Source organism: Zingiber officinale, chromosome 8B, assembly GCF_018446385.1.
Source record: "Zingiber officinale cultivar Zhangliang chromosome 8B, Zo_v1.1, whole genome shotgun sequence".
NCBI lineage: Eukaryota > Viridiplantae > Streptophyta > Magnoliopsida > Zingiberales > Zingiberaceae > Zingiber > Zingiber officinale.
This window is the reverse complement of record NC_056001.1, coordinates 14,569,242-14,579,999: the sequence shown is the minus strand read 5'-3', so window position 1 is coordinate 14,579,999 and position 10,758 is coordinate 14,569,242. Positions and strand designations below refer to the sequence as shown.

The window sequence follows — 10,758 nt, the reverse complement described above, 5'->3', positions numbered from 1 at the left end:
TGCTTGGTTGCTCTGATCTTTTTGACTTGCCCATTCCTGTTAATGTATATTACTATTAAGAAACCTGATGCTTAGGCCTTAGCAATAATTTCAGGTGCAAATATAAATTTTTCTTTAAATTGTATAACGCTGTTTAGTAAAAATAAAAATAAAAATTAATGGTCAGGTAACATTGAATTTAGGATGACTGAGCCAATTAGCATTCTTAGATTTGTAAAAAAATTTTTTTTAGCATTCTCAGGTCAGATAACATTGAACTTAGGATGACGAACCGATTAGCATTCTTAGATTCGTTAAAAAAAAAAAAAAATTCTGTATATGGTAATATTGAAACTTATATTTATGTGATTTTTGTGTTCACATTTAACAGCGGACCGAGTAGAAATGGGGTTTAAAAATTATATTTTATAGTATTTTAAAATAATTTATAATTTTAAATATATATTTTATATGATAATTTTTAAAATTTATAAAAGTTTGATTAGAATAGTTGTGGTGGCCTTTTATTTTTTGATGATAAAAAAAAATAATGTCAACTGCTTTTTTTTTATGTTAAGAAGAAATATATGCTTACCATGATTTAAAAAATACGTGCTCATTTAATTTCATTTTACCTAATTTTTAACAATATTTTAAAATACACTTAAAATGTTATTGATGAAATGTTCTTAAATTTTATTTAAATATTAAAAAAGGCATTAAATTTTATTTTTTATTAAAAATAATGTCAACTGATCATAATTTAATTGACTAGAAATGGTCTAACTAAATTAATTTGATGCTAATTTAAAATGATAAAATAAATACTTTTATTTCACAGTGAAATATAAATATTCTAAGGCATTTGACATTAATAAGTGATCTAGCTATGAGAAGGGGCTCTCCGTCCGAGGAGGGACAGTGACACGTAGAAGGTCAAAAGGTCAATACGGTCAACGTCAGAGGAGCTCAGTCGAGCGGGCCATTTACTTCCCCGATCAAACAGAGGGAGTACCTGACACGACACTACTATAGCTCGGATTAATCCCGAGCTTCCGACGCTCATAGGCTCAGGCATGTAGGGAGGATATTTGCCGAGCGGGCGTATCTCCGGCTATGCAGCTGGGGCATACGGGCGACCCGATGTGCATCGGGGCTGAGCGGACATCGCGCTCGGCCCGGCCAGGCTCCCAGCTAGGATAGCAAGCGGCTCCCCCGCTCGGCCCGGAACGGGCCAAGGAGAGCAGTTGGCGATATCTTCTTAGGGAGCAGCGTCGCCAACAGGCGACAGGGTCGACAGTAGAGTTAGACAGAGAATCGTACAGTGGAAGCTTCCACTATCGCATTAGGGATATGCTCGTACTATTGAGGTATGGTGTCAGATACGCTTTTCTGACACACACATTCCAAGTATGCTTCGAGAGGTGTACATGTCTGGGGGAGCGTGCACGTGTCTCTGGGGAGCCTTATATAAGGACTTCCAGGCTTCGACGGAGGTATGTTGACATCTTTATCGTAGCTACAGTTCGCGCTTCTGCTCTATTTCTTTCTTTCCGCCGGAGATTTGACTTGAGCGTCGGAGGGCCATCGCTGGGGAACCCCTCCTCGGCTCGGCACTATGCTTGCAAGTCCACGACGGCAAGAGATCTACATCTTTGGAGTCTTCGACCCATCAACAGGAGCACCACGTCCCCAGCGTCCATTGACTCAGCACTCGAACAGGATTAATAAATTTACGACATTTAAAGTAATAAAAAAACTATTTTAACAAACTTTTTCAGCTGAAATTTTATCCATTTTGTGTTTTTATTTTTTTTTAAAAAATATATAGATTTTTTTATAGGTGCACCGTATATAAAGGTGTAATCGAGTCGAGCTGAGCCGAACTCTTGGATGTTTGAGTTTGACTCGTTTATAATCGAACCGAACTCGAGCTTTATTTAACGAATATATTCATAGCTCACGAACTTTTATCGAGTCTAAACGAGCTTAATAAATATAAATTATAAATTTAAATATTCATTAAAAACTAAATTATATATTTTAAAAAAATTATAATATTATTATTAAAATTTTATTCTAATAAATAAATTTAATATATTTATCTATATTTTTTATAAATAGAGTGTAAAATCTATAAATTTAATATCAAAATTATTATTATTTTTTATTTAAAAATTAATTCATGAACTTAACGAATATGTTCACGAGTTAATGAGCCAAATATTATAAAACTTAAACTTAATTTATTTATCTTAACGAACCTCATTATTTCAAATAACTTACAAACGATTCGACTCATTTACCCCCTAACCGTGTAGAATACAAAATCTGAGTTTATCATTATTTTTTTTCTTGTTGCTCGTAATCTCCTCAGCCTTCGTCGGCAGTGCGAATCACAGTCCGCGTGTTTCCTTTGCCTCGGAGACCTTACGCTTGCTGTCCATGAACTCTAGAAACGTGCCCAAAGCAGCCTCCGAGCTCTTGATCGCCCCACCGGTAAACACTTCCGATGCCACTGTCGCCGCCCGTTTCCTCGTCTCCTCGTCTCGCATTAGCCGCTCGATCCCCTCCGCCACCTCCTTCCTCATCACCATCCCTCCGCTCTCGCCATCACGGCCAACCCCGTCCTCAGCCTCCGCACCACCAGCTTCGCGTTCCAAACTTGGTCGCCGTGCACCGGCCACGCGAGGACGGGCACGCCGAGGCCGAGCGCCTCCACCGTTGAGTTCCACCCGCAGTGCGTCACAAACCCCCCTACGGCCGGGTGGCTCAGTATCAACAGCTGTGGCGCCCAGCCGTGGATCACCATCCCCCTTCCCTTGGCCTCCTCCGCCAGCCCCTCGGGGAAGTAGACCTTGGGCGCGCCGGGTCGCCGTGTGTGTCGTTGCAAGGCCCAGATGAACGGGCGGCTCGACTCCTTGAGAGCTTCCGTCAGCTCCTGGAGCTCCTCGTCGCTGGGGATGACGATCGACCCGAAGGAGACATAGAGCACGGAACCATGGGGCTTTGAATCGAGGAACTCGATGACGTCGGATTCTGAGATGGCGCCAGGGTTACCTTTTCCGGTCGTGGACCTGATTGCACCGTCGCGAAGGACGGAGCCCGCAGCGGACCAAAATTGAGACGGGAGGAGAGGACCAATGCCCCAAATCGGCTTTTTCGCTTTGCTCGCTAGGTATTCGAGGAATGGATGTTCCAGATCGTCGCACGTATTGAAGAGAAGGGCGATCGCGCCGTCCATTTGTGCGAGGGCCGGCGGCGGACCAGGCGGGATCGGCCCTCCACCTTGGTGCCGATGTTCGAATGGAAGCGGTGGCGGAGCTAGATCGCCACCTGGGACCAAAGGCGGAGGGATCGGCCCTCCACCGTGGTGACGATGCTCGAATGGAGGCGGTGGCGGAGCAAGATCGCCTCTCGGACGTAACGGAGGCGGACCGGCCCGCATCAGGTCTGCGGTCGGCAGATCCATCTCCTCCGGCAAACCTCGAAGCGCGTCGGATTCTCCAGATCTTATCTTCGCCGCAGCGTAATCCATCGCGGCCGAGCAAGCGCTGGAAGTGAAGAAGATAGCCGCGGGCAGGCCGAACTCGCGGCACACATCGAGCGCCTGGCCCATCATCACGTCCACGATGGCGCACACCGGGCGAGCGGATCGATCCTCCCCGCCCATCCTCTCGTGCAGGAGGTCTCGAAAGAGCGAGAAATCCTCCTGAAAGGGCGGAGCGGGAGGAGGAGAGGACGACGCCGGCGGAGCTGATGGAGGATGAACCCTGGGATGTTCCACAATTTGGATGAGGGGACTGAGACGGGAGGAGTTGGTGGAGGGAGCCGAAGGGAGGAGAAGGGTGACGCAGTAGTTCCGGGCGGCGAGGCGGGAGGCGAGCTCGGTGGCGGGAAAGACGTGACCGGAATCGTGGAAGGGGAGGATGATGATCTCGCCGTTGGCCATCCCTGCTCCAGTCAGTGATCTGCTGGTGAGAGGTCCATGTACTTATCGGAAGCTGGAGAAATACTTTGCAGTTAAGCAAGCAGAGCGGTGGTTTTGACTGGTAGAAGAGGCCCATGGAGAAGCACCCTATCAGCAATTCAAGGCCCAATGGGCCAATAAAGCAATGCTCTCACTACCACTTGGGCCCGAGAGTTTCCTTTACGGGCTGATTTCTGGTTTAAAAACACTTTTAACAAGTTACACTGATTTCATTTTATTTGAAAATGAACATAAACCCAAAAACAAAATTGTTTGAAATAAATGTTTTAAATAATTTTTATATTGCGAGTGTGGAACAAATAAAAGATATAAAATTTTAGAATAAAAAAAAACTCAGGAATGTGAGTATGCAAAAAAGCACTGGGTCCGTCCCTACGTGCACGGTGCATCACATTGTTTATTTTCTTCGCATGTAAACATGCGTTGCCACGTCATGCATGAAAAGTCGAGCCCATGCATGTGCATGCATGCATGCAGTTTACCAATCATAAAGCAATCGAGTGCCATATCATTCAATTTCAATTCTTTCTTTGATTGCTGTGCTCTTTATCATTAATTTTCTCTCTCATTATAACTCTTCCTGTACTGATGCATTATCATACGTCTCTTTCCGTTCTTCTCTCCTCTTTCCTCTCCTACCTTTACTGACTGATCTCGCCTTTTAGCTCCTTTATCTTCTCTTCCTTTGCCTTCTTTTGTCCCGGGCCATATTTGCTCTACACTGATGTACCCGGAGTTGCAAATTGTGGCTTGGTCCGCTACTATTCTAATTTTCTTTTCATCCCCAAAACATACGGAAATAATTCATTTGCACCGATTAAATCTTATCTATGTTATTTTCTTTATTTGTGTTTTTTTTAAAATAACACTATATAGTTTACCATCCTTACAAAGCATGCCCCTAGAATAGATCCCATGAATATAGAAAAAAATAAATATAAATACATAGACGAGAGACTCATGCAGGGTAGAATTAATATCAAGTCGTGAGTTCTTAGACCTCGATCCTTGATAATTATATTAGAGATTTTATATGTTCATCGTCATCGTCTGTATTACATCCAGGGACATAAAGGAGAGACAAAAGATTGAGAGAGGGAGCAATTTGCAGCTTTTTTTCTATTGAAAGGTTGAGGCACAAAAGAACCTTATGAAAAAAAGAGAAAAGTGATAGAAAAAATAATAAAAAATTAATAAAATTTCCCCCCTCTCTTTTTAAGTAAACAATAATAATAAAAATAGCATTCTCTAAGCATTAAAATGTATTTCATTTTTGCTAAATTATGGTATCAAAAAAATCTTTAAATAATCGATTTGAAATTTGGAATATTTGTTTCCCATGAATTTACATTCCCCAAGACCTACACAGTTCCTTGTCATCACTTTGACAAGCTCCATGCCTAACCTACTGCCCACAGCAAACCCTACCTCGGTTGAGTGTTGACCGAAACACTAGTACCGTTCCTACAACCCTACCCTACTTTGACCTGCAAGATTGACCGCAAATCAAGAGAATTTTTTTTCACTTTCACACCCATTAAATTATAAAATTTTCACCTGACCTCTCATATTATTTTTATTTACTTTTTTTTTTAAAAAAAGGCATGACTTCATACTCTATTAATAATTAGAAAACTATCTAATTTATTTTAGCAAGTTACCATCTTGTAATTTTTAATTCGAAGTCTTTTGTATCCTAATACATGAACTAGAATAAATGGGTGAAAAAGGTATGAGAGGCATGTTTTAATAAATTCTCATAAGTGAAGTGTGATTCAGTAAAAATGAAAATAAAAATAAAAATTGCCCATAGGAAGCAAGACAAACAAATTCCTACCAAGTTAAAAGAGGCAATCAAACACAGTGCCCTAAACCATGAAGCCATGGGGAAGATGCACAAGCATTGCATGAAAACAAGGCACCAAATAAATAAAAGGGACATCACCTCACAAGTCACAACAAGCCCTACCCCCTTCAGAGAGAGAGATAAAGAGAGAGAGAGGGGACTACTCACTGCTCTTCTGTCCCTAACTGTTGTACTGTGCCAGCGAATTCAGAGGGGGAGAAAGAAATTCAAATAAAAATTCAACAAAAGACTTGAATATATTATTCATCATAGAGTAATCATTCTGCTATTATTTGAGCTCTAAACTTACTGGTCTTTTTAAAGTGTTTGAAAAGGGTACAGATGGTGATGTACCATGATCTCTGAAAAGATATCCTTTATCATCCAGCTGATCATAATACATATTACACTGCTTTTATTTTGCTTGCTATCCATGCAAACTTTGCAGCTTTCCTTCTGCTGCTTTCATTTCCCCTACCTGCTCTCATATGTCCTTTCTTACTTGCTTCTAATACTTTCACTTTTATTTATTTATTTATTTTCAATCTTCAAATGAAGAACCAGTTTCAGAATAACTTGAGGAGGTTGAAGGTAATCTGACAGTTTTTTTTTTCAGGTTTGAAAAGTGAGACACACACACATATACAATTGAAAGGTTAGATATTTGTTATATATCCTTTCATTATATCCTTTTATTATCCCAAAATTCATTTTTAATTGGCCTAAAAGGACATAAGAAGAGATGATATGAAAGCATATTAATTGTCTGCCTTTTGGCTTTTGGGGGGAGAATGTAAAGAAAAGCACACATCACATGGAAAAGCAATTGAGCAACGCTTGATATCAAATTTTCACCTTTATGAAAGTAACTTAAAGAGCCCTAGCAAAGACAATCTTGACATGCATTTAGAACCATCAATTTAGTTAATTAATTTGTACAACACATCTGTTGATTGATTCATTAATTAATTAATTAAACTCTCTCAGAGGCATGCACATTTTGTTTCCCCCCTCCCTCTCCACTCCTTTGCCTCAATCCTGTGGTCTCTTTCACTTTTTTCTAAAACACTTTTTGTCTTTGGAAATCCTTTATTTTGCCAATGGATACATCCTTACTTCTCTGTCTAATCTAACTCATTGTGGCCTACCCAATGTGAAGTCTAGATTGAGTTTGCTCGGGCTCAATTCTGAAAACACTTCCATGTTTCTTGTTTCCATGTCCTTCTGCACCAAAAAAAAGAAAAGAAGACTACACACAAATTAGCCAAATGCTTTCTTCAATATTTAACTGAACTTGTTTAAAATTTGGTACCTTAAGCGATTTAGCAGTATTCCTCAGTTCACCATTGAGGTAGCTTTCCCTGAGTAGACACAATTAACACAACATGGTAAGAGTCGCAAGACCAGTAAAACAAAAAAACAAAAGCTACAAATAACAACAGTTTGTTTGTCTCTTTTGGGCCAGCTTTTATTTTTATTTTACTGTTTGTCTTGGAATAAGAGAAGCAACATATATCGTCGTTATTATCATTAAGATGAGGGTTTTAGAAGTGTTGTGTCTTTAAACCTTTGTGTAGAGATAAGTATAAGTAGAAAGTTAATATAAAGGAGCAAAAGATTGGCACTAGCTACAAAGAGGAACCTATTCAATGACTAGTTTAATGAAATAATACCATAGTTTGATAAATATGCCACCACTTTTTTAAAAATATTTGTTCCTGAAATATAAATAGCAGTATTAATTACCTTGGTGAATCTTCAAGGCTATATTTCTTTGGAGTAAAAGGCAATAAAAGGGAAAAAAGGGGTAAAAAGTAATGAAAGAGAGGATAAAAGGTAACATGGTTTTTTTTTAATATTAAACAACTTGTTAGAAGATTTAGTTAATCCTAATGAACTCTATGTTACTATATATTTATAATAATGACAATATTGGCATAATATGATGTGAATTGACATATATATATATTTTTAAACTTATCTAATTTTTCCATGCACGCCTCAGATTTACTTAAAAATCACATAAATTATCTTCCATCATAAAAGATATTGAGGCTAGCAAGTGATTTTGTCTGTAAATATTGGGAACATATTTATGTACATGGAATGAAAATGATCGATTAATATAATAATATTACTGAGAAAAAATAAATAGTGGTGCATGTCTTATTGATCTCACCTTCCCTGATGCATGGTCGATCCCAATGTGAGCAAATTTGGACCCTCTGATGAGTTATCGTCAGAGACTAATTCTCTACTCGATCCATTCTGATCATACCCTTCGAAATTATCTTTAAGATCTCCCATTTAATAATTACCAGTAGGAATATATTATCGCTGAAATTGTAAGTAAGATATTTACTAATTATATATACCTGAAGCTGATGTCCTGTGATCTGTGTTCTTCACAGTCCTATACATCTGCAATAACAATTCATGCAAAATTTTCGTCATTAATTGATAATTTATGGTAGCACAAAAAGCTGCTGCAGAAGAAAAGGCAGAGAGAGAGAAGAGAGTAGAAATATGAAAAAGGAATTATATAAGAAATGAACAATCAAAGTAAGGGAATGGTTTCTGAGATGTTCCACAGTGCATACTGAAACCAAATCTTGTTTAATTTACATAAGATTCTATACGATTAATTAATATACAGCATCAGAAAGAGGTAGAGATCATAGAAGAAAAAAAAAGGATGAGATTTCTTGTAGCTTAATTTCTTGAAATCTGAGAAGAAGAAGAAGAAGAAGAAGAAGCTTTTGTGTTTGTTTGTTTTGAGATTGTCGAATCAGATTTTACCTGCAAGTGAGATTTGACATGGGCCAAGGTGAGATCTTTCACATCCATGAGCTCAAGAACTGACTTGGGAGTGGCTCCTGATTATGTTAAGCAAAAGCAAAAACCGTCAACGAAAATGAAGGGAAGGGGGGAAAAAAATGGGTTCTTTCTTTGTTGTTAGTTTCTTTCTCATGGATTTAGATCGTAGGGGGCGGGCAATTAGATCAATCGGGAATTAAGTCGGTCGATTCTTACTCTCATGGCCGCCGAGCAGCTCGACCGCATGGACGAACCGGGCGTGGAGCGTCGCCGTCCATCGCATTCTCGGCGCCCTCGCCCCCCGTTTCCCCGCGAAGAGCCGCTGCGGCGGCAAGTAGTACCTCGGCGACGACATCCTCGACAACCCTAATTGAGCCGGGGCGAAGAGAGAGTTGCTCGAGGAGGAAGAGGAGTCGCACAGAGTGAACGGCAGGGGCAGCCGGCGGTCGTAGACGGGGATCCCCCTTATGGGCTTCATCAAACTGAGGGGGTCCTGGTGGTGGTGCTGGTCGAAATGGAGGAAGTAGGGACACGTCGGGCTTGTTTTCAGGGTGAAGTCAGTTGTGGCCTCGCCGACGCCCGCTTTCGCCGCCGCCGCCGCGAAAGGACTACTGGAGGCGGTACTGACGGACGGCTTCCTCCAAAACCCTAGCTCAATACTCTCATCGGTGGAAGTGGCACTCGGTGGGCTGATTCTCAGTGACAAATCTGGCTGTGCTGAGAAGAACTCCATCAACAACAACAACAACAACAACAATAACAACAACAACTTCTTTCTTCTTCTTCTTCCTCTTCCTCCTCCTCCTCTTCTTCTTATTGAAGCGTGTGTGTGTGGAATATTGATATGGGCGAGAATCGAAGATGTGGAGCTAGGAATTTGTCCAAGATTGAGTGATGTTACAGTGACAAAGTTTATGGTGCATGCACAAGGCACATGAGGGGTGGTAGCATGGAAGGGGTAAAAGAGGAGAAGGGTAAAGAAGGAAGTAGGGGGGAGGGTTGGAGCGAGAGAGAAAGGTCCTATTTTCTTTGCTTTCTTTCGGCAACTCAACATGCCCCAGAAAATGACAATTCAGGGAGTGTCGCTATTAGCACTGATATAGGCTTGAAGGATTTCACTCGTTTATTTATACAAATGCATTTCTTTCTTTCTTTTCTTTTTCTCTTCTTCTTCGAGTGGTCCTTTGTTTTGTTTTATTTATTTTTTTCTTTCTAAAAAACAAACACCAGACTAGATAGAGAATCGAAGGCTCATTGATTGTCACACTTCATTGGTTCAACCAGGTGCCCTCCACTAATGGAAGTAGACCAATTTGGCCTTGGATTCCCAAAAGTTTTAATATTTGGCCTTGGTTCAATTACCAGCTTAATTTTAGGAATATATGGCTGTTGAATCACAGCTTGTAGAACATGCAACAAACCAACCCAAGGTGTAGCTAGGTTTAGGGTAGCAATTAATTTGATTGCCATGGCTTGCATCGTATCTTGGTATCCCTACCCACATATTGTTTGGATGGATGAGAATGAGAGATGCTAATCCTCATTAGTCGCCGTGTATCTGACAGTACTTTGATTGATTATGAAAGAGAAACAAACATGGACTTTTCGTATAGGGTTCATATATTCGTGGTGATCATGTATCTTGACAGAGACATGAGCCATCCAAACAGAGTTCAAGCGTAGCTAGAAAAAGATCATCTTCTATCTATCCAGTTTCTCATCCAAGTGTTTCTAAAAGGAATTGTACGTGTTTCCTATAAATTAAGAGGGGAAAGTCTAGGCCATCAAAGTTAATAAGAAAAGTAGATTTTTATTTTCATTTTTGTGTGTGTGTGTGTGTGGGATTTATATAAGTTTTTGTTTGAGGGGGGGGGGTGTGGCAAAAATTAATTTTAAAGGAATGAGTGGACTTCTTCTCATTTTTACACTTGCTTTCTTTCATAAAAAATGTGACCTAAAAACTTGGAAGTCATTGTGAGTCTGAGTTCAAGGGATTCCATGGAGAACCTCTCCTCGTAGTAGACGATCATCATGAGACGATAGGAATATGTAGTTGTTGCACGAGCAAGAGGTCGCGCCTGATAAGTCAGGCGAAGGACTTATCAAAGGTGGTGCCTGGTTAAGG

The 10,758-nt window shown here is 40.4% G+C and overlaps 2 protein-coding genes across 5 annotated transcripts; both read right to left on the bottom strand.

The window, feature by feature from the left end:
• Positions 1 to 2,569: 2,569 nt before the first annotated feature.
• On the bottom strand, positions 2,570 to 3,931 carry LOC122013536 (UDP-glycosyltransferase 73C4-like). Its single transcript, XM_042569804.1, has one exon. It carries the CDS (start codon positions 3,929 to 3,931, stop codon positions 2,570 to 2,572), a length of 1,362 nt encoding a protein of 453 aa, XP_042425738.1.
• A 2,770-nt stretch (positions 3,932 to 6,701) lies between these two features.
• Positions 6,702 to 9,688, bottom strand: LOC122017600 (probable transcription factor KAN2). Of its 4 annotated transcripts, none has more exons than XM_042575247.1 (6): positions 8,850 to 9,685; positions 8,616 to 8,692; positions 8,192 to 8,237; positions 7,996 to 8,095; positions 7,129 to 7,177; positions 6,702 to 7,065 (listed from the first exon to the last, which is right to left on the bottom strand). In XM_042575247.1, the coding sequence occupies exons 1-6, from the start codon at positions 9,364 to 9,366 to the stop codon at positions 6,961 to 6,963; spliced, it is 894 nt and encodes a 297-aa protein (XP_042431181.1). In that variant the 5' UTR covers positions 9,367 to 9,685; the 3' UTR covers positions 6,702 to 6,960. The 4 variants fall into 4 exon arrangements, 3 of the variants coding, with proteins under 3 accessions (XP_042431181.1, XP_042431180.1, XP_042431182.1); XM_042575246.1 differs by having other exon boundaries at positions 7,996 to 8,107; positions 8,850 to 9,681; XM_042575248.1 differs by having other exon boundaries at positions 6,702 to 7,040; positions 7,996 to 8,107; positions 8,850 to 9,675.
• Between the last annotated feature and the right edge of the window lie 1,070 nt (positions 9,689 to 10,758).

Excerpts from the sequence above, each read along its gene's own strand:
- LOC122013536 (XM_042569804.1), bottom strand. The coding sequence starts at position 3,931 with ATGGCCAACGGCGAGATCATCATCCTCCCCTTCCACGATTCCGGTCAC.
- LOC122017600 (XM_042575246.1), bottom strand. The coding sequence starts at position 9,366 with ATGGAGTTCTTCTCAGCACAGCCAGATTTGTCACTGAGAATCAGCCCA. Across the intron at positions 8,108-8,191 it reads TCACAGGACATCAGCTTCAG|ATAATTTCGAAGGGTATGAT; the intron begins GTATATATAATT and ends GAGATCTTAAAG. Across the intron at positions 7,066-7,128 it reads ATACTGCTAAATCGCTTAAG|TCTTCTTTTCTTTTTTTTGG; the intron begins GTACCAAATTTT and ends ATTTGTGTGTAG.